The following is a 21,703-nucleotide window of genomic DNA, read 5'->3' on the forward strand; positions in this document are numbered from 1 at the left end:
AAAGGGTGATGCAAAACTTTTGGCCATAGCTGTACATTTTCATAATATTTCTTTTCTTCACTGTTTATACACTATTATGTACGATCTGTGTCATTCTCTATTGTTGGAAAATGTTTTACGAAGCTTACTAACTAGTTCCTTTTTGCCCACTGCTTCTGAAGACCCCTCTCTGAATTCTAAAGGGAGGTGGCTTTCAGTCCCTCAAACTTTTTATTGTTGTGGATATTTACAGGCAAGGGGAGTTTTCAGTTCCTCAAGACTCTAAAGACAACAACACAGCTTTCTCAAAGCACAGTTCGAGGTATTAAACAAATACTTTATAGGCAAAACCACAAAGAAGAGTGGAAGAATTGCTTTAGCGTGTTATTGGATTAGGTATCCTGCCTGCCAAAGTGTTCAAAAGAAAAGAGAATCTGCCAGCCAAGTGTCACCAAAGAGGAAGTGTTCCCCAGGCTGCAGGGGGCCGGATTGTTATAGGGGCAGTTCTGTTTCATTGTTGGTTTAATTAAACTCCTTAGGAAAGCGTGGTGACACAATATGTGACTGTCTGTATGAAGTGTTGGAATAAGACTGTGTAGCAGGGCGATTGCCCTGCACAGGTGAGATTAGTGTTGGTGTAATTTATATGTGGAAACGGATTTGGTTTGTGTGCCTTTTGGAGTTGTTTTGTTTGTTTGATTGAATGATTGTTTACAGGCGGCCGCTTAGTTGAGACTTGCTGCCTGCTAGGTTTGGACACCTGAGTGTCCGTCGCATAAAACCTCGTGGGGATCGTTCTGGGCGACTGCACCGCCATGCTACACAGAAGGGCACATTGTGTACGCTCAGGAGGATTGCAGGCTAACTACAACTACGCAACCTTAAACTGCAGACGCTGCTCGTGAAGGCAGTGCCCAGCCGAAGCTGTATGAAGAAGCAGGAGTAGCAGTAAGATGACTGGCTCATAAGTAGGTTAGTTTAGGAGATATTGATGCCAAGTAATGTATAGCGAGGAGTACGTAATGTAGCAGGTTCCTGGACAGGGTTTGTACGCTAGTCTGGAAAAAGTATGGAAAATGCCAAACTGATTTCCAGGGCTTGAAAATGCTTTTAAAAACCATGTCTCCATTATGAACGTCTTGAAAAAGTCTGGAATTTTACTAGTGTGTCGGGAGAATGAAAATAATTCTGTGATTTTATGTTTTTATTATTAATAATAATTGATTTTGAAAGTGGGTCAGCAGCTCTAGCGACAACTGTCTAGGCAATTTAGCAACTATATTGCTTGCGACCAAATCCAACGAGGATTGCCCCATGTAACACCCCTGACAACGTTCTGACAACTCAAGAAGTCCTACCCAGTCAGCGCACATGACTCTGTCTGCTCCAGTGAAACAATGGGTAAAATGGACACTACGACAGCCAAAATATATAAATGTATATAAAGGCTATGATTTTTTAAACTAAGTTACACACTGGAATTACAAGCTACTGTACTCTGCTCACCAAGATTCATGTGTTGTTATCTTGTTACCTTTATTAAATCGTTAATGTTATTTCCAAACCCAAGAAAAAATAAATCTAATACAAAACAATAGTTATTATCACTGACTCGGATTAAAAAAGAAAAAATGCTTTCTGTAGCCCCTTTTCGTGTGTATAAACATAGCATGTTAACATCACTTTTTTCATTTCTTTAATTCATTAATTAATAAAATGTAACGGTAATTTTATTTTAAATGTGTGGTGCTTGCTTGTAACTTACAGTACCGAGTGCAGCAACAGTTTCGTGTCCAAACCGTCAGCCGAGTGTGGATATACTATTTACATCCTAGCTATATGGCCTTCATTATACGATTTAAATACCGATTTTAAAAAAATAAATAAAATAAAATTAAAAAAAAAAAATCAAACTGCTGTTGATGTTAGCTTGTACAGCTCTATGCAACCGGCACGGTAAAGCAACATTAAACATTGATGTTTTTTTAAGGAACCAAGATTTAAATTAACATTTGCAATTGAAACAAAACTGAAACTTTGCGCTTTTTTGGGGGGGAGTGGTTGTACTGTGTTCTTAAGAACATAAGAAAGTTTACAAACGAGAGGAGGCCATTCAGCCCATCTTGCTTGTTTGGTTGTTAGTAGCTTATTGATCCCAGAATCTCATCAAGCAGCTTCTTGAAGGATCCCAGGGTGTCAGCTTCAACAACATTACTGGGGAGTTGGTTTCAGACCCTCACAATTCTCTGTTTAAAAAAGTGCCTCCTATTTTCTGTTCTGAATGCCCCTTTATCTAATCTCCATTTGTGAACCCTGGTCCTTGTTTCTTTTTTCAGGTCAAAAAAGTCCCCTGGGTCGACATTGTCTATACCTTTTAGGATTTTGAATGTTTGAATCAGATCGCCGCGTAGTCTTCTTTGTTCAAGACTGAATAGATTCAATTATTTTAGCCTGTCTGCATACGACATGCCTTTTAAACCCGGGATAATTCTGGTTGCTCTTCTTTGCACTCTTTCTAGAGCAGCAATATCCTTTTTGTAACGAGGTGACAAGAACCGAACACAATATTCTAGGTGAGGTCTTGCTAATGCATTGTAAAGACATGGTTTATTTAGATTTCCAGAAAGCTTTTGACAAAGTCCCGCATAAAAGATTAATTCTCAAACTGAACGCAGTAGGGATTCAAGGAAATGCATGCACATGGATTAGGGAGTGGTTAGGGATGTAGAAAACAGAAAGTACTGATTAGAGGAGAAACCTCAAAATGGAGCGAGGTAACCAGTGGTGTGCCACAGGGATCAGTATTAGGTCCTCTGCTATTCCTAATCTACATGAATGATTTAGATTCTGGTATAGTAAGCAAACTTGTTAAATTTGCAGACGACACAAAAATAGGAGTGGCGGCAAACACTGTTGCAGCAGCAAAGGTAATTCAAAATGATCTAGACAGCATTCAGAACTGGGCAGACACATGGCAAATTACATTTAATAGAGAAAAGTGTAAAGTATTGCATGCAGGCAATAAAAATGTGCATTATAAATATCATATGGGAGAAACTGAAATTGAAGAAGGAATCTATGAAAAAGACCTAGGAGTTTATGTTGACTCAGAAATGTCTTCAACTAGACAATGTGGGGAACCTATAAAAAAGGCCAACAAGATGCTCGGATATATTGTGAGAAGTGTTGAATTTAAATCAAGGGAAGTAATGTTAAAACTTTACAATGCATTAGTAAGACCTCATCTAGAATATTGTGTTCAGTTCTGGTGACCTCGTTACAAAAAGGATATTGCTGCTGTAGAAAGAGTGCAAAGAAGAGCAACCAGAATTATCCTGGGTTTAAAAGGCATGTTGTATACAGACAGGCTAAAATAATTGAATCAATTCAGTCTTGAACAAAGAAGACTACGCAGTGATCTGATTCAAGCATTCAAAATCCTAAAAGGTATAGACAGTGTCGACCCAGGGGACTTTTTTGACCTGAAAAAAGAAACAAGGACCAGGGGTCACAAATGGAGATTAGATAAAGGGTCATTCAGAACAGAAAATAGGAGGCACTTTTTTTACACAGAGAATTGTGGGAATCTGGAACCAACTCACCAGTAATGTTGTTGAAGCTGACACCATGGGATCCTTCAAGAAGCTGCTTGATGAGATTCTGGGACCAATAAGCTACTAACAACCAAACGAGCAAGATGGGCTGAATGGCCTTCTCTCGTTTGTAAACTTTATGTGTGTTTCCTGTCACACTTGACCTGATCAGTGACATCATCAATGAGATCACTAAGCACATGACAAATTCTCCCCGAAGACTGGCCGTACGGTCACTGGGAAATCATAGTTCTTGTGATTTGGTAACATGTTCAGTAACTGCATTTGCATTCCCACAATGTTTGTTGTCAATGTGTGCTTTAATGAACAACAGAATTCCTTGTACTCAGAAATGTGTAATTTCATGTTGAGGTATGTAGTGATGAGTATTCGATTTTTGGAAAGGAGTACCTGAAAATGAATTGGACATGCAATATGTCAAACCCTACATGTATGTTACACTTTTCATTGCAGTTAGTACTGCATGGTATACTGTTGATATATGTGTGCTGTTGTACACAAAGCAGTAATTTATATCTCTTGTAAGCATAACATCCACGCATTACAATCCACATCTTGTTTATGTACTTCATTGAGTAACGTTACATTTTCAAAATGGCGAACTGCAGAAATCTGCAATTGTACCTAAACATTTTAATGTCACAATTGGCTTCCAGCATAACGGTATGTTAGCAAGCATTCATAGTCAACTGTAAAGTCTGAAAGATGAATGGTTAATCACAGTGCAAACATGCACATACTGCAGAAAATACAGTGACTCCTTTTGCAACGCAATTAATACAATGCAGTTAATACAAGAAAGCCAATGTTGTAGATTTCAGGTACAGAAAATATTTTGTGTGAATATTGCTGATAGCATTTGGAGAAATATAATTGGTCTAACATTAGTTCCAGTAATACATGGAAGGTTCTTATAATTCTATAGCACTACAGTATTCTAAGTTTATTAGTTTTACTTCGACATTGGTGAAATAATTAGCTTACCAATCACAAGGACTATGATTTCCCAGTGTTCTGTCTGTATGGCCAGTCTTCTGGGATAACTTCTCATGTGCTTACTGATGTAATTGCGTGGTTACCTTAACTTGGACCTTTTGGCCTTTTGCAACCAAACCTTAACGTTACTTTAACTTAGTTTTTGCCATTTGAAAATTAAATATGTACTGCAGACTCGGCTCGTAGTGGAAAATTAAATGCCCCTTGCGAACACTATTGTTAACCTCCAGGGTGCAATCACCTCAGCCTATGGCTTCGGCAATCATTTTCCACTATAGCCCTCCTCTCCAGTCCATATATATATATATATATATATATATATATATATATATATATATATATATATATATATATATATATATATATATATATATATATATAAAATTATTTTTTTCAACAATGACTAAGCTGATTAAACTTTCTGTTTTACAGAGATTTACCTCAATACGGGCACAAGCAGTGGCAGTCCTACTTTGGACGTACCTTCGATGTTTACACCAAACTCTGGAAGTTTCAGCAGCAGCACAGGTAAAGGCAGAGCTCTTGTATGCAATTCAGGGGTGGAAAAAGTTCAAATGTGTGTTTCTAAAGGCAGTGCTTTAACGCGTCTCAGGCGTGTCAGGTCCAATTTATTTTCACACTTGCAGTTCATTTTAGACGCGCTGTTTAAAAGTATTTTTTTTCACAGTAAAACAAGTTTAAAAGGCACTGCATATCAACAGGACACTCAGTACTGCATCTCCAGCCCTGCCCCACCCCTTGTTCGCTGTATTTTTCACATACCTCTTCATAGTCGTGCATACCGATTTAATCATCTCCTGATCACTCATTTTATCACCAAACTCCTCAATAATACGGTCCAAGCCATTATTTTATTACTATACATCTCAAAAAGCTCTGCAAATGTCTGTGATATTCTTTGAGCGCTGGATGCAGAAGCATCTATCTTGTTTGTTTATGTCCGTGTTATCTATGTGGTGCCGGGGCTATGTGTATTGCTCAGATCTGGAGAAAAAACGACTAGAGACCTGTGTTTTACGTCTTTTTGACGATGTCGGACAGGGTCCGACATCGGACCGGAAAGGGAAAATTGTAATGTCGGACCTGATCCGACAGGACTACAAAGGGTTAATGTGTTACTGCTTATATTTTTCATGTTTCATGTGTAAAAATGACATACATGAAGTTCGCTCTTGTCCATTTAACACGTTGCATTTTGACAAGTTAATTACGAATTTCTGAGTTTCATATTTGCTCTGCCAACTGCTGTGAAATTTCCTTCTTAGAAACTGTAATGTTAATGTGAAGTTCATTGGGCAGTGTTTAATCAGAAGCTTTAGCACTGTAATTGGAGGCAGTGTGGTCTAGAGATTAGTGATTAGTCAGTGTGGGAGGGTGTGGGGATTCACTGAACACACAGGAGTCAATGCCACACAAGAGGACACCCTTGTGCTGTGGAAGGTAATACCAACAATAGGTCAGTTTACATGTGTGATTTATTTCACATGAATTGACAATACACATGAAACTTGGCAGGGTGTGAAAGTGTCCCAAAAAACGGTCTCCGTATTTTACTGTGAATGTCTCCATTTCATAGATTCTAGGAAAAGCTTGTGAAATCAACACCCACTTACACATGTAAACACAGTTTCTCGTGAAACTGTTAATTAGCTTGTTCAAGTCCTTTCCTAAAGCTGCTATAAAAGTCACATGGGAATACATAAGTTCCCATGGTCCAGATGGCAGCAGGGAAGTTAATGTTTTGTTTGCAGTATTTACTTTATCAGATTGATGTTGCGATAACCCAATTTTTTTCTCAGTCTTCCCTAGAACTTTGCAAAATGCTAATCCTACACAGATCTAAATGTGTTTGTATCATACATATTGTATTTACCAAGTTTCTGTTTAAAACTATTTACTATAAATGTTTGATAAACTGCATCGTGGACTTGTGAATTGGTGGTTACAGCTACTGTACAGTACTTCAGAATACACTTGCAAATAGCTTTCCAAACAACTGTCAAAACGACTTTATGGTAAAGTACTATGTTTAAGTGTGTATAGCCATACTCCCATGCAATGTCTCCTACTTACTTATGTCAGCAAAACCTGTGTTCATCCTCCACGTTAATATCCATAAGGGAAGAGGATATGAAGAGGCAGTTTGATACAATGCACAACACAAACATTGTTTAACCCACTCTCAAAATAAAATGTGGGGTGGAATTTTCGCAACTTATTTCTTGGGAATCAACAATACTTCTAAATATTCCAATTCTTTATTAAGCAGAAGCAGTCATACAGGTACAGTGCAAATGAGGATGCTATGTTTGTTATAAAGAGATACAAAACAAGCTAATGAAACAAAACTGTGATACAAAATAAAAGTACACCGTCGGCTTACAAAAATAAAGATAGCCGTGCATCTCTAATAGCAGGACCCTCTTCATATCTCTGATAGCAGGACCCTCTTCATATCTCTAATAGCAGGACCCTCTTCATATTGCTGTTGTGCAATTCTTGCTGGAGGCTGAGGTAGCTGTTCCTCTGCTTAGCTGAGCACCTTACCTCCTTACGGTCCTGGCACAGACTGTGCAGGATACAACAGGCTGTAATAATTTGAGCAACAAGCCTGTGGTTCAGTAGTATCCGCCCCCTTCCTTGCAATAGCCCAAACGCCTGTTCAACCACCACTCGGATTTGGCCCAGTTTATTATTAATAAAGATCTAACACCCCCCCCCGATACACACACAGAGATGATGTGTGAAAAGCAGTGTGGGCGACAACACTTAAACCATAGTATTAAAAAAGCAGGCACTATCCATCAGAAAATCAGGTCACATGATGACATGTGGATTCTTTCTCGTGAAACTTTTCTCTGCTCATGTAAACAGTATTTTGGGGACTTTCATGAGAATGTAAGTGCGGCCGTCAGCATGGCTAATTTAAATCTGACCCCCCTCTCCTTCATTTGCATAGCATTCAGGGAAAAGTAGGCGTTCCAAAGGGAAATGAGTGGCTTTACATGTAAACACAAAAAGGCACCATGTCCACGTTTTTCAAGAGAAACAGACGTCTCACGAAAAATAAACACTCATTTAACATGGTCTCTTGATAATTTTCGGTTCCTGCTACCGTTCTTGGTAAGCACACACTGGTGCTGCAAAACAATTGGCAAAAACAAAAGGAGAAAGCAAAAGAGAAAATAAACACTGGTAAACAAAAAAAGTCCCGCAGTGTCCACTGTTCATTGAGGCTCGAGTTTCCACGACTCTCGTCTATTCCCTCGCTATCACTTCCCCAGCTAAACTAAGTAACGTCCCATTAGGGGTACGTGATAAGGCACTGTGACAAGCAGGCTGTAGTGGTGACGTCAGACCCAGAAGAAACACACAGTACTGCGAAGTGAAATGTGAATTGCGTTTAATAATGAACAAAATAAAAAGGTTTTAAACAAAAACAGCACACGGCACTTGCAGCCAAAATAAATAGACAAACAAAACAGACTAACACTTAAACGAACAGTGGACTAACAGACAAACACACACGGTGAGTCAAAACAAATAATTATTTAGTTTATTTTACTCTCCTTCTCTCTCCCGTTCTCTACTCACCGAACACCCAACCCTGAGTGAGTAAAACGTGCATCTATATATACAATTGTGCTGGGATTCAATTACCAATTAATTATTCACTTGACCCAGCACGTGAACTGATGTGTGAAAACTCTGTGCTCACATATTAAGTACTTTAAATGCACGTGAAGTGAAGTGCAATCCCAGTGTCTAAATACAATTATACATTTTAAACACTCATGCTCATTACCCACATTATATCCCGTGTACCAACTACAATGTACCAACATTAACACATGTAACATACAACATAAAACACAAAAATACACACAGGGGCGGGGCACATTGCCACAGGCACTAATGTTGTTGTGGCAGTCTTCCTCAGCCTGGCTTGCTTGCCCCTTTCTCTCGCTCCAGACACTGGCATTCTTTTGTTTTTAATCCAGGTTTCTGAACAGAGCTCCCGCTGTAGTTTCTCTTAAATGGACAAGAGCGAAGGCAGAATGTCATTTTTGTTGGTCGACCGTCCCCCCAAGACCCGCCTCCCGACCACTCTGAGAGAGAGCCACGCTACACACCCCCCTCACCCAACCTCTCTGTGTCATTGCCATGATTGGCAGGTGGGTCCTACGGGGCTTCCGTTCGCCCCCTCCCCCCCCTTGCAGGATGGCACTGATAGCCAGCACAGGTCTCTCCTGTTAGTCAGTAATCCACTTTTTATTATTATGGCCAATTCAAACGATTCTTATTTCTGTCAGCTGTCTGTCCCAAAATGACCATATTTGTATTTGTTCCTAAAGCAGAAATATTAAAAATATATAATGTAAAAGAAACCAATACACCAATGACCTCAGCAAAAAATAGCACATATTCTACTGTGTGGTTGTAGTGAAAAAATTAAGCTGACAAACGTTTTTTGATTCAAAAACACTATCTACAAGAAAGGTATACCTCCAATACAATCATATAAGCATAAGGTTCAAACTGACTGTGGACAAGGCCTCAGTACAGCTCAGTGCATGATCTGTTTGTATCAGAAAGCACGGATATCCATGGAGTCAATTCGAAAGAGATGAAGACTGACAAAACTTTACAATGTTTAATATTTATACCTTTGTAAACAATTGTTGACTCCCCTTCAACCCGACCTGGTTTCTGTCCAATAATTGAGGTAGTCTCTCTCATCACACACAGCGAGCCTGCCACATACTTCCTCTGTGGAAAAGGGGGCAGTGCTTTCTGACCTTATGGTTGCCCATGTGCTACATTCAGCAGGGCGCATCCATTTTGTCTTAATGCACCTTCCCCCATCTCACACTATCTCTGCTAGTCTCCTGCCTTTTGGCATTTAGCTCCGACACTTATCTGTGACTTTGAGTCATGTTAGGCTATGCAAAACTGCACGTAGCTGGTTTTGCTGATGGGAAATGAAATAACTTGAAACTTATGCAATACTGTATAGAAACTTAATATAAAAGCATATTAAAGCAACTGAATTAGTAAGCACATTAAAACAAATAAACAACACATTCACACACAATTTAAACATAATGATTAAAAACAACTTAACTGTAAGACACACACATACACATAATCCAAAACTTACAATTAATAACATAATTAATACCTCATGCAGAAAGCCATTATTACACAGTACTGCAGTTTTATTTGTCATGTAACATGATGGGGTAATGGGTTCCTTTGCTCCTGAGAGATTTCTTTACTGTAATATGTTACTAATTAGACATTTTTACAGCTAATTCAGCATTTTAAAATTAACTGTTTTTTGGTGTTCAGTTGTGCATGATGGTGGGTCGCTGTAGCTTTAAGAAGCCCTCCTGAACAGGTAGGAGACAGGCTGGTCAGAAATGATTTAATGATCTAGTGAGCCTCATTCAAGTGAGTTTCACTTTAATGGAACAAGCATAGGGCATATTTGCAGAAATTAATTTGTCCATTTACCACATTCTTCTTTTTTTCCATGGGTTTTGAATCCTGTTTTTGTACAAAAAGTTAAAAAGGTCTTCTACCTTATATGGATACAAAAGTGTGTGGCACATTTCCAAACAGTTCCAACACTAGAACCGTTCAAGATCAGGTACTGTAAGCACGTTTCTGGGAATGGGTATTAAAGGAACTAATGCAGCTTTCTTGCTGTTTAGAGTCACTTTTCTATGTCATTTTGTTTGTCATCACATCCTGTAAATTGTGAAACGAATTTACTAATACAGTAACACAGTGATTTCAAAATGTGCTCCTTTTTTCTGAAAGTAACTGTAAAAGTTTAAAGGTAGGGTGGGTGAGGAGAGCGAGATCGTGTTCGTCCCCTATGGGAATGATTGTGTGTGCTGCAGCAGTTTTGAAATCGATGTAAAATTATCTCCGTAATCATCAATCATCAATAGGGCAGCAGTGTGGAGTAGTGGTTAGGGCTCTGGACTCAGCGGGGAGTAGTGGTTAGGGCTCTGGGCACAGCGGGGAGTAGTGGTTAGGGCTCTGGGCGCAGCGGGGAGTAGTGGTTAGGGCTCTGGACTCTTGACCGGAGGGTCGTGAGTTCAGTCCCAGGTTGGGGACACTGCTGCTGTACCCTTGAGCAAGGTACTTTACCTAGATTGCTCCATTAAAACCCCAACTGTATAAATGGGTAATTGTATGTAAAAATAATGTGTAAAAAATGTAATTGTATGTAAAAATAATGCGATATCTTGTAACAATTGTAAGTCGCCCTGGATAAGGGCGTCTGCTAAGAAATACATAATAATTATAATTTTTTTGTCCACTACACGTCTGTCTTAAAATATTTAGGTATGTTTGAGTAGTTTTACGTTTACAGAGCCCTAAAATCACAACCTATCGCAAGAGACAATGAAACCTTAATAATCGCAATAATAATTTCTGAAAATTATTATATAAAGCTCACAAAATATAATTCTTAGGATTGTACAATTCACTGAGATTACATTCGGCACAAAAAAGCCCATACTTTTGTAAGTGGATTTTATTGTGTAACAGTTTGTTTTTAAGATAAGCGGCAATGGCATTTCCAGACTTGCCGCAGTGCACTGTTTCGTTTGCGGGTTACTTATTAAAAAAAAACAAAAAAAAACACCAACACCATTATACTACACACACAAACAGCATTACAATAAACTAAACATATATTTGAATCTGTCTGAATCTCAAGTTTCACATTATTCTGATTGTCACAACATTAAAAAAAAAATAATTTAAATATTTTGGGCTGGTATTTTAAAAATGAAACCAAATTCCAAACTCTCAAAAACAATGGTTTTTGCAATGGTTAGTGCAATGTGTCCGGACGACACACCTCTTTGAATTCTTACCATATCAGGTGTGGTTTCGTAAGATATTTGGGTTGGATTAAGTGACGTGCTTCCGGTTTTTCCGGCGTCCAGTCGAAGTTCCCTCCCTCCCGAGACGATCACAATAAGAAGTTCTGCTGTTGTGAGTGTTAAGAGGCGCCAAACAGTAATAAGGGGAAACAGCATTCGTTTTGTGCAAAATTTGAAGTGTCATTATTAACAAATGGGTGATGCATGAGGTCTATAGATTTGCCAGAAGTAGTAACGCGACAGAATGATATGTAACTCCCAGTTTATAACATCTCTTTACTGTATTCTTTATTTTGCTCTTACTTGAATGTGATCTTATCATACTTTTAATAACATAAAAAAGCTTACAAACGAGAGGAGGCCATTCAGCCCATCTTGTTCGTTTGGTTGTTAGTAGCTTATTGATCCCAGAATCTCATCAAGCAGCTTCTTGAATGATCCCAGGGTGTCAGCTTCAACAACATTACTGGGGAGTTGGTTCCATACCCTCACAATTCTCTGTGTAAAAAAGTGCCTACTATTTTCTGTTCTGAATGCCCCTTTATCTAATCTCCATTTGTGACTGTTGCAGCGCCGAGCGGCGTTGTCCCGCAGACTATTACAAAACTTTAGAGAATCAGGGTTCAAGTCACTTCCTATGGCAGTGTTGTGTGCACAGCAGTAGTAATTCAGTCACAAGCAGTAATTCAGTTCAGAATCTGTACTTAAGAAATGTTCCATAAAAACAGGAGCATATAGACAGCAAGGCTTTCTTTTAAAAACAGTTCATACCTCTGGATATTCAAGTGCGGTGATATTGTAAACAAATCCAAAACAAAGGGCGTAGTGCAATATCCAGACGCAGACAGTGTGCAAACGTGCTAAAAACTAATACAGTTCGAGGTTATAGTAAATTGCAATATTTAAAAAAAAAACAAACAACAAAACCGCAAACGTGCTACAGCTTCTACACTCAAGGTCCACGATCTCTTATGTCCAGCGGCCATCTTCCTTTTCTTTACCCACTTGACCTCTGACCTCTTCCCAAGTGAATAAACATTTAACAGACATTTAAAAATATTTACCCGTCATATATTTTATACACAAATTGCATTTTAAAAACAGCCGTTAAAAATCAAAAGCAGACAATTAAATAAATGGGTTTATTCATTATCTCCAGTCGGCTAAACTGTCACAGTGACCCCTGGTCCTTGTTTCTTTTTTCAGGTCAAAAAAGTCCCCTGGGTCGACATTGTCTATACCTTTTTAGGATTTTGAATGTTTGAATCAGATCGCCACGTAGTCTTCTTTGTTCAAGACTGAATAGATTCAATTCTTTTAGCCTGTCTGCATACAACATGCCTTTTAAACCCAGGATAATTCTGGTTGCTCTTCTTTGCACTCTTTCTACAGCAGCAATATCCTTTTTGTAACAAGGTGACCAGAACTGAACACAATAGTCTAGATGAGGTCTTACTAATGCATTGTAAGTTTTAACATTACTTCCCTTGATTTAAATTCAACACTTCTCACAATATATCAGAGCATTTTGTTAGCCTTTTTTATAGGTTCCCCACATTGTCTAGATGAAGACATTTCTGAGTCAACATAAACTCCTAGGTCTTTTTCATAGATTCCTTCTTCAATTTCAGTTTCTCCCATATGATATTTATAATGCACATTTTTATTGCCTGCATGCAATACTTTACACTTTTCTCTATTAAATGTCATTTGCCATGTGTCTGCCCAGTTCTGAATGCTGTCTGGATCATTTTGAATGACCTCTGCTGCTGCAACAGTGTTTGCCACTCCTCCTATTTTTGTGTCGCAAATTTAACAAGTTTGCTTACTATGCCAGAATCTAAATCATTCATGTAGATTAGGAATAGCAGAGGACCTAATACTGATCCCTGTGGCACACCACTGGTTACCTCGCTCCATTTTGAGGTTTCTCCTCTAATCAGTACTTTCTGTTTTCTACATGTTAACCACTCCCTAATCCATGTGCATGCATTTCCTTGAATCCCTACTGCGTTCAGTTTGAGAATTAATCTTTTATGCGGGACTTTGTCAAAAGCATTCTGGAAATCTAAATAAACCATGTCTTTACAATGCATTAGCAAGACCTCACCTAGAATATTGTGTTCAGTTCTGGTCACCTCGTTACAAAAAGGATATTGCTGCTCTAGAAAGAGTGCAAAGAACAGCAACCAGAATTATCCCGGGTTTAAAAGGCATGTCGTATGCAGACAGGCTAAAAGAATTGAATCTATTCAGTCTTGAACAAAGAAGACTACGTGGCGATCTGATTCAAACATGCAAAATCCTAAAAGGTATAGACAGTGTCGACCCAGGGGACTTTTTTGACCTGAAAAAAGAAACAAGGACCAGGGTTCACAAATGGAGATTAGATAAAGGGACATTCAGAACAGAAAATAGGAGGCACTTTTTTACACAGAGAATTGTGAGGGTCTGGAACCAACTCCCCAGTAATGTTGTTGAAGCTGACACCCTGGGATCCTTCAAGAAGCTGCTTGATGAGATTCTGGGATCAATAAGCTACTAACAACCAAACGAGCAAGATGGGCTGAATGGCCTTCTCTCGTTTGTAAACTTTCTTATGTTATGTATGCTTTACAATTATCCATTGTCAATGTTGCATCCTCAAAAAAGTCAAGCAGGTTACTTAGACACGATCTCCCTTTCCTAAAATCATGCTGACTGTCTCTCAGGATATTGTTACCATATAGGTAATTTTCCATTTTGGATCTCATTATAGTTTCCATAAGTTTACATATAATAGAAGTCAGGCTTATTGGTCTGTAGTTACCTGGTTTTTTGTCTCCCTTTTTGTGGATCGGTATTACGTTTGCAATTTTCCAGTCTGTCGGTACAACCCCTGTGTCGAGACTGTTGGTTAGCGGTTTGTAAATAACTTCTTTCATTTCTTTTGAGTACTATTGGGAGGATCTCATCCGGCCCTGGGGATTTTTTTATACTAAGAGCTCCTAGTCCCTTTAACACTTCTGCCTCTGTTATGCTAAAGTTATTTTAAACTGGATAGGAACAGGTCGACATGTGGGGCATGTTGTCCGTGTCCTCCTTTGTAAAAACCTGTGAAAAGTAATCATTTAATATATTTGCTATTTTTTTTTCTTCGTCGATGATTTTGCCATTTGTGTCTCATAGACATTTAACCTCCTCTTTGAATGTTCTCTTGCTGTTATAATATTGGAAAAACATTTTGGAATTGGTTTTAGCAATATTGATTTCTATCTCTCACTTGGCCTTTCTGACTTCCTTTTTGACTTGCGTTTGCAGTTCCAAGAACTCTTTCTGTGTACTTTGTTTTTGATCCCTTTAAACGCTCTGTAAAGTGCCTTTTTTCGCTGAATATTAAACCATTGTGGCCATTTTGTTTTAGATTTAGATTCGTCTACTTTTGGGATGTAATTGTTTTGCGCCTCCTAGTACTACATTTTTAAAAAACAGCCATCCTTTTTCTGTGGATGTTTTCTCTATTTTACTCCAATCTACTTCTGTTAGTCTCTGTTTCATACCTTCATAGTTTGCTTTTCTAAAATTGTAAACCTTAGCTTTAGTCATTACTTTTGGGGTTTTAAACGAGTCCATGTTGTGGTCTGAGTTTGCCAGTGGCTGTTTGACCTCTGTTTTAGTTATTCTGTCTTTGTTATTTTGAAAAGATTAAATCAAGGCATGCCTCCCCTCTAGTCGGTGCCTTGACAAATTGCGTTAGGAAGCAGTCATTTGTCATTTCCACCATTTCAATTTCGTCCGTCGTGCTCCCCACCAGGTTCTCCCATTTTATACGGGGGAAGTTGAAATCCCCCATTAGTATGGCTTTTCCTTTTTTACACGCATTTCTAATGTCATTATATAACAGATTATTTTGCTCGGCGTCTGAATTTGGCCGTCTATAGCATGCTCCTATTATTATGCCCTTTGAATTTTTGTCCATTATTCTGACCCATATTGATTCGGCGTTGTTTTCTTTGTCCAGATTTAACACCTGGGCTTCAAGACTATTTCTTGTGTATAGCGCTACCCCTCCGCCTCTTCTGTCCTGCCTGTCCTACATTTGTGTGAAGAATTTTTGACAAATAATAAGATGGGAGTTATCTTTTGGAGTAACAATGCAATGTCATTGTGAAATAAATCAAACAGTTGTTTCTAAACTTAGAGTAGCGGAATGGTACAGGATCTCCAGGTATAGACGACTACTGCATATAGTTTAAAAAATAACCTATTATTAAAATGGCATCAAAATGTGGTTATTTTAATTCAGTGCTGCATTTATCAGTTGATTGTGACTATCCGAAAATTACAAAGTCTCAGTGCACCATCTCCAATAGCGTTTCACAGGAAACTATCCGTGATTTATATGAAGCATGTCTGCATTGTTACATCACTTTAATCATTCAGTACCCTTTGAGTCATGGGAAGGGAAAGGTAAGACAAGCATTTAAAAAAGACAAGTCCCCTCTGGTGGTGATAAGCAATTGTAAATGAAACAACCCTGGTAAAGACCCAAAACAGCTAACAGAACTCTTTATTTCCAAACAGACAAGTGCTGGATAACCGATATGGCCTGAAGAGGTGGCAGATCGGAGAAATTGCTTCCAAGATTGGACAGCTGTACTACCACTACTAGTGAGTTATTCTTGGTGAAGCTGTACTAACGTTTTAATGAAGTCTGAATGAAGCATGAACAGCACCTAGAAATATATCAGCAGCCTACATTTGTGTTATAAAACTGTAATTAAGCATTGTAAAAAACAGTGTACTAATATGTAATAAGACACTGTCCATAAACAGAAGTTTGATTTGCTAAACCTATATTACTTTATTAATTGACACTGTAGTATAAGGAACCGTTAACAAGTACATATACATTATTAAAGGGGTTGACTATTGTTAAAAAAAAAAGTTTACAATTTATAGTGTTTCAAAAATGAGTGTGCTGTTTGTGGTTTTTGGGGATGGGATATTTGTTGCCTGTTGTACCCTAACACACTGCTTATATACTAGATGTCTTGGTAGCCCTGAATAGATCATATTTAACATTACAAAATTCACATTTGTATTCTTTCTGTTTTTGTTTTCCTATTTCCTACTTTTGTTGTAGCCTACGCACTTCTGAAACCAGCTATTTGAATGAAGCCTTTTCTTTCTATTCTGCAATAAGACAAAGATCCTATTACTCACAAGTCAATAAAGAAGATAGGTATGACTGTTTACAGCTGTTCATTGTTAACTGCAATTTCTATGGTTCTGGTTTTGGTGGTTTGATGTGAATCAGTTCTAATATAGTAAAGGGGCACCATATATATTGTGCTAGCCATGAGTAGAGCATCTTCACCTTTTCATATTTGTGTTTCAGAACCTCATATCTTTACATGAACAGTTTTCTTTCAGTGAGAGACTCAATCAATTGATTTTTTTGTATTGATTAAAACATTAGTGAAAAGTTATAATTTATTTCAGTACAGAATCAATGCATTGCCTTGTGCAGCTTTACAATTAAGAATCAATTAAACAAAACATTTGAATGTTCCAGAAAGTTGAAATGCCACTGTTTTGGCGCATCCTCTCTTGACCTTGATCTCTGTGAGGCCTGGTCTTTAGATGCAGTGAGGACTGGATATTGCCTATGCCCAGGTAACGATGCTATCATAATCAAGCCAGAGCCTTCTGTACGATGTCCTTTTTAGGACATCCTCAGACATCACCCTTATTGGAGTCTAGTATCAGACATCCCCCACTCAAGTCTCACGCATTAATAACTTCCTCTATCACCCCTCTTCGAGTCAATCATTAGACCTCACTCCTCCTTGAGTCAGTCGTCGCCCCTCCTCGAGTCAGACATCAGACCTCAACCCTCCCCGGTTCTATCGTCACCCCTCCTCGAGTCAGGCATCAGACCTCAACCCTCCCCGAGTCAATCGTCACCCCTCCTCGAGTCAGACATCAGACCTCAACCCTCCCTAGGTCAATCGTCACCCCTCCTCGTTGGTGGTGGTGGTGTGGTTGGTTGGTTGGTTGGTTGGTTGGTTGGTTGGTTGGTTGGTTGGTTGGTTGGTTGGTTTGTTTTGTTTGTTTGTTTATTTTTTCGGGGAGAGTGAGAGGTGACGGAGTTGTCTGAATCTTGCAATCAAACAAGAGCAAAAAAGCTTTCGGTGCTTCCATTGGATGACACAGCTGTCAGTGTAGCTGCTGATTTGGTGCATGCGTTTTTACCTTTCTTTACCATTTAATATGTATATTTCAGACGTTTTAAAAAATACTTTAAAAGCTACGATGTGCAATTTCATTATTTTGAATTTGTTTGGATTTAATTTTGTAAGGCAAATCTCAGCGTACGGCATCAGACATAACATGTTCTGTTTTTTTTAAAAAACAGTTTCGATGTATTTTTTTAAATTTAATGTTATGTGAAACGCTTTGAAATGTCTTGCGTGAAAAACGACTGACTCAGGGGTGACGATTGACTCGAGGAGGAGTGAGGTCTGACGAGGAGGGGTGATAGATGAAGTTATTGACTCCAGTAAGGATGATGTCTGAGGATGTCCTAAAATGGACACTGTACTTCTGGAGCTTCATTAGTTTCCTTTCTTTTTTCCCCAGTTCAATATTTAGTTAGTGTAGATTATGAATATGTACATGTTGTTCATTCAATTTTCAAAGTTAGATACATACAGTGTTGGGGGTAACACATTACATATGACACATTACTGTAATCTGATTACATTTTTCAGTAACTTGTAACTATAATGGTTCCTTTTTCAGTGTAAAATTTAAACTGTGTCTGAGAAATACCTATTTATAACTGTAACAAGTTACATTGTTTTAAGTAATAAGTTTCTCTAACTAGTTACAATGTTATTCAAGTAACTTGTAACTAACAGATTACATTTTAAAGGTAACTAATGTATATAAAGACATATATAGTATTGAAAACATATTTACACAGCGCATATATATATATATATATATATATATATATATATATATATATATATATATATATATATATATATATATGGAGCTTCATTGGGCATCTTCATAACAGTTCAGTCACTCATAGTGCTGAAACTGTAAACTGGCGATTTTAGTATTCATGACAAACCCCTTGTCGGATTTCAAAAACACAGTTGTTTCAAAATACAGTTTGGTATTTATCTGTATTCACAAAGAAAACACTTTTACATTTTCAATCTTAAACATTTCCTGTCACTTTGGTCAGCTTGATTCTAGACCAGGGGTGGCCACACTTCCTGACCCTACGAGCTGCACACCAAAATCTCCATCCGTTCATTGGAGCTGCAAAGTGTGCGTCAGCCAGTATTTCACCAGGAGCTGCACTTGACCTGCCCTGGAGCCGCGTGTGGCTCGTGAGCCGCGGTTTGGCCACCTCCTGTTCTAGACCATGCACACAAGTCTGTCTGATCCCCTTAACCTTTTATACCTGTTAATTACAAACAAACCGGGCACTTTGTTTCCCTTCACAGAGCCAGTCACCAAAGGGATTGAAAACCAATTGCATTTCATTCCTAGACAGTGCATGCTTAGTGCTTTTTTTATGCTGTCTTTTGCTGCTTTCACAAGTTTCCACTCCATATTGTTTGACTGCTGACCTCTGGGGCTGCATTGCACCTGAGAAGATTCTCAAACAGCACCACTGTCTCTGAGACACAGATGCACTGGATCCCATTAACCTCCATGCCACAGATACAGAACTACTCCCATTGATGTGGCCCCAAGCAAATCGCAAGGTTATACATAGACTTTGTTTTTCTCAGTTTACAACACAATGAAGAGGCTGTGTGGTCCAATGGTTAAAGAAAAGGGCTTGTAACCAGAAGGTCCCCGGTTCAAATCCCACCTCTAGCCACTGACTCATTGTGTGACCCTGAGCAATTCACATAACCTCCTTGTGCTCCGTCTTTAGGGTGAGATGTAATTGTAAGTGACTCTGCAGCTGATGCATAGTTCACATACCCTAGTCTCTGTAAGTCGCCTTGGATAAAGGCGTCTGCTAAATAAACAAATAAAATAAAAATTACAAATTCATATACAACAAAGAGTATCACTCAAAAGCAAGTAGCAGTTTGTTTATGGATGATAATTATAATACAAGAACTCGCAAAGTATAAAAAGGAAAGCTGTTAACATTCCGACCCGAACGCGACCCGCTTTTGCAGGTCACCCACAGGCATCTGACCCGATGCAGGACTCTAGCACAGTGCTCTGGTCACTTTCCTGGACACTGGTAGCAAGAGGTTAGAGTAACATGTGGTTTGATGTATCTTTCTGAAGCCTGTCTTTTTTTTTTTTTTTTTCTTCTTCCCTTTCTAGGCCTGAACTGGTTGTTAAAAAGCTTCGTTATTATGCACGATATATTGTAGTCTGTCTTCTGCTCAATAAAATGGATCTTGTGAAAGATCTGGTTAAGGTATGTTCTAGATTAACATTGACAAGTCTTACACAGAGAATTGATTATGCTACTGTCGTGAAATTTTATAGTGCTAAACTTCCATTTACCCAGCCCTTCTAATGATGAGCTGGTTTACATGTAGCTCCTCTTTCTCAGGCTATTCCTCATCATGATATTTATGATATTCAGGTTCTTCAACACTATTTTTATTTTCTTCCTAGTTTATAATGTACAACTATGGTCCTCACGAGATCAGCAGATCAGGAGAATTGAATGTCAGGGGGCGTCCTCCGATCCCACGACCCAAGCCAGTTGCCTCTTTACACCTAGGAGTTTGATAGTGGATGTCAGTGAGCTACCGGCCCCTGGAGGACAAAGGCCAGCCCTGCAGTTGTCTGCTTGAGCTCACCAGGCACCTGGCCAATAGGAGCCACACTAGTGTGGTGAGACAAAACAGGCCCAGAGCCCGTGTGATGCTCCTTGTGGAATTCCCAGTGAAGACTAGCAACTTCACGCAGCCGGGTTGTGAACCTGCGCTCCCCTAACTGTACGACTCACCCTGCATTCCACGCGGATGTGCCTTTACCAGTCACTGTGTCAATAGTCGTTCTTTGACATTCTGTGTTTCTCAAACAGGATTTATCAGACGAGATTGAAGATTACACTCATCGCTTCAACACGGAGGACCAACTGGAGTGGAACCTGGTCCTGCAGGAGGTGGCAGCCTTCATTGAGGTGAGACCCTTTGGGAGTGTGCTGGGTTCAGTGTGGAAGTGGGAGTAACCGGCTTGGGATGAACATCCCCTTACAATGTTTCCTACAGTATAACTCCCCTTTTAAACGTTTACTATGGTACATTTGCAAGGTAATGTTGCAGTTTTGCATGCTTTTCTCATGATTATATTGGCAAACCATATAAATGCGTATGTTTATTTTGTTATGCTTTACCAAATCAAAACTTTACACTTCTTAAGCTTTACCATGTTATGCTGTGCTTTCATCATGCTTTTGCTACATTAAACTTTTTAAAGTGATATTAGACCCTTTTCATGAAGCTGTAACTCATGAGTCCTGAAGGGCCATTCTACTCCAGGTTTAACAAGTAAAATAAAATAATTAACTGCTGTAGGTCCTGGAGGTTTTATCGGTTCATTTAAATCAGGGGTTTTCAACTGGAGCTACTTCTAAGGATCATAGGGGGTACGCAGGACGACTAAAAAATGCACAAATAAAAATGAAAGTAAGAGAAAATAACGATCTTGAATTTTTTTAACAGTATTATATATTCTCTAAACCACGGTGTGTACTTTATTTAATCTTTGTCTAGTGGATGTCGGTGAGCTACCGGCCCCTGGAGGACAAAGTTAACTGCTAATAAAAAAATTAAAAAAACACAGAATCTATCGCGTCCACATTTTCCACCTGTACGCATGCGCGATTTCGATCGTGTGGATTTCCACACTGATATACAGGTGAAGCAGGCGTCTGGCGATTGTGCCTGGAGAGCGCCCTGTGCTGCTCGTGATCTTTGCTGTTTTCATCTTGTCGTATCAGTGAAGCACAGTGTTTCTGCATTGTATAGAAGTATAAATGCTCCGGTAAACATAAATAGTCATCACGATAATCATACTTAGACGTCTTCTGTTTATTACCGCGGCTGCATTTTATTAACAGTAGCCTAACAGCGGCTGGTTGAATATGTGTTCGGTGTTTGATACATTTCTTACTTGCAATAGAAAAATGAAGGAAAA

The 21,703-nt window shown here is 38.8% G+C and overlaps 1 protein-coding gene across 4 annotated transcripts in view; it reads left to right on the forward strand.

The window, feature by feature from the left end:
- LOC117422582 (protein SCAI) overlaps positions 1-21,703 on the forward strand; it is an 85,697-nt gene that overhangs the window by 14,774 nt on the left and 49,220 nt on the right. For all 4 annotated transcript variants that reach the window (XM_058987141.1, XM_058987140.1, XM_058987143.1 and 1 more), the window contains 5 exons: positions 5,022-5,117; positions 16,082-16,168; positions 16,644-16,742; positions 19,874-19,970; positions 20,589-20,687. In XM_058987141.1, the coding sequence (XP_058843124.1) occupies positions 5,022-5,117; positions 16,082-16,168; positions 16,644-16,742; positions 19,874-19,970; positions 20,589-20,687 (478 nt within the window). The remainder of the gene's footprint in view (positions 1-5,021; positions 5,118-16,081; positions 16,169-16,643; positions 16,743-19,873; positions 19,971-20,588; positions 20,688-21,703) is intronic.

The sequence above is a fragment of the Acipenser ruthenus genome, chromosome 15 (genome assembly GCF_902713425.1).
Source record: "Acipenser ruthenus chromosome 15, fAciRut3.2 maternal haplotype, whole genome shotgun sequence".
Lineage (NCBI taxonomy): Eukaryota > Metazoa > Chordata > Actinopteri > Acipenseriformes > Acipenseridae > Acipenser > Acipenser ruthenus.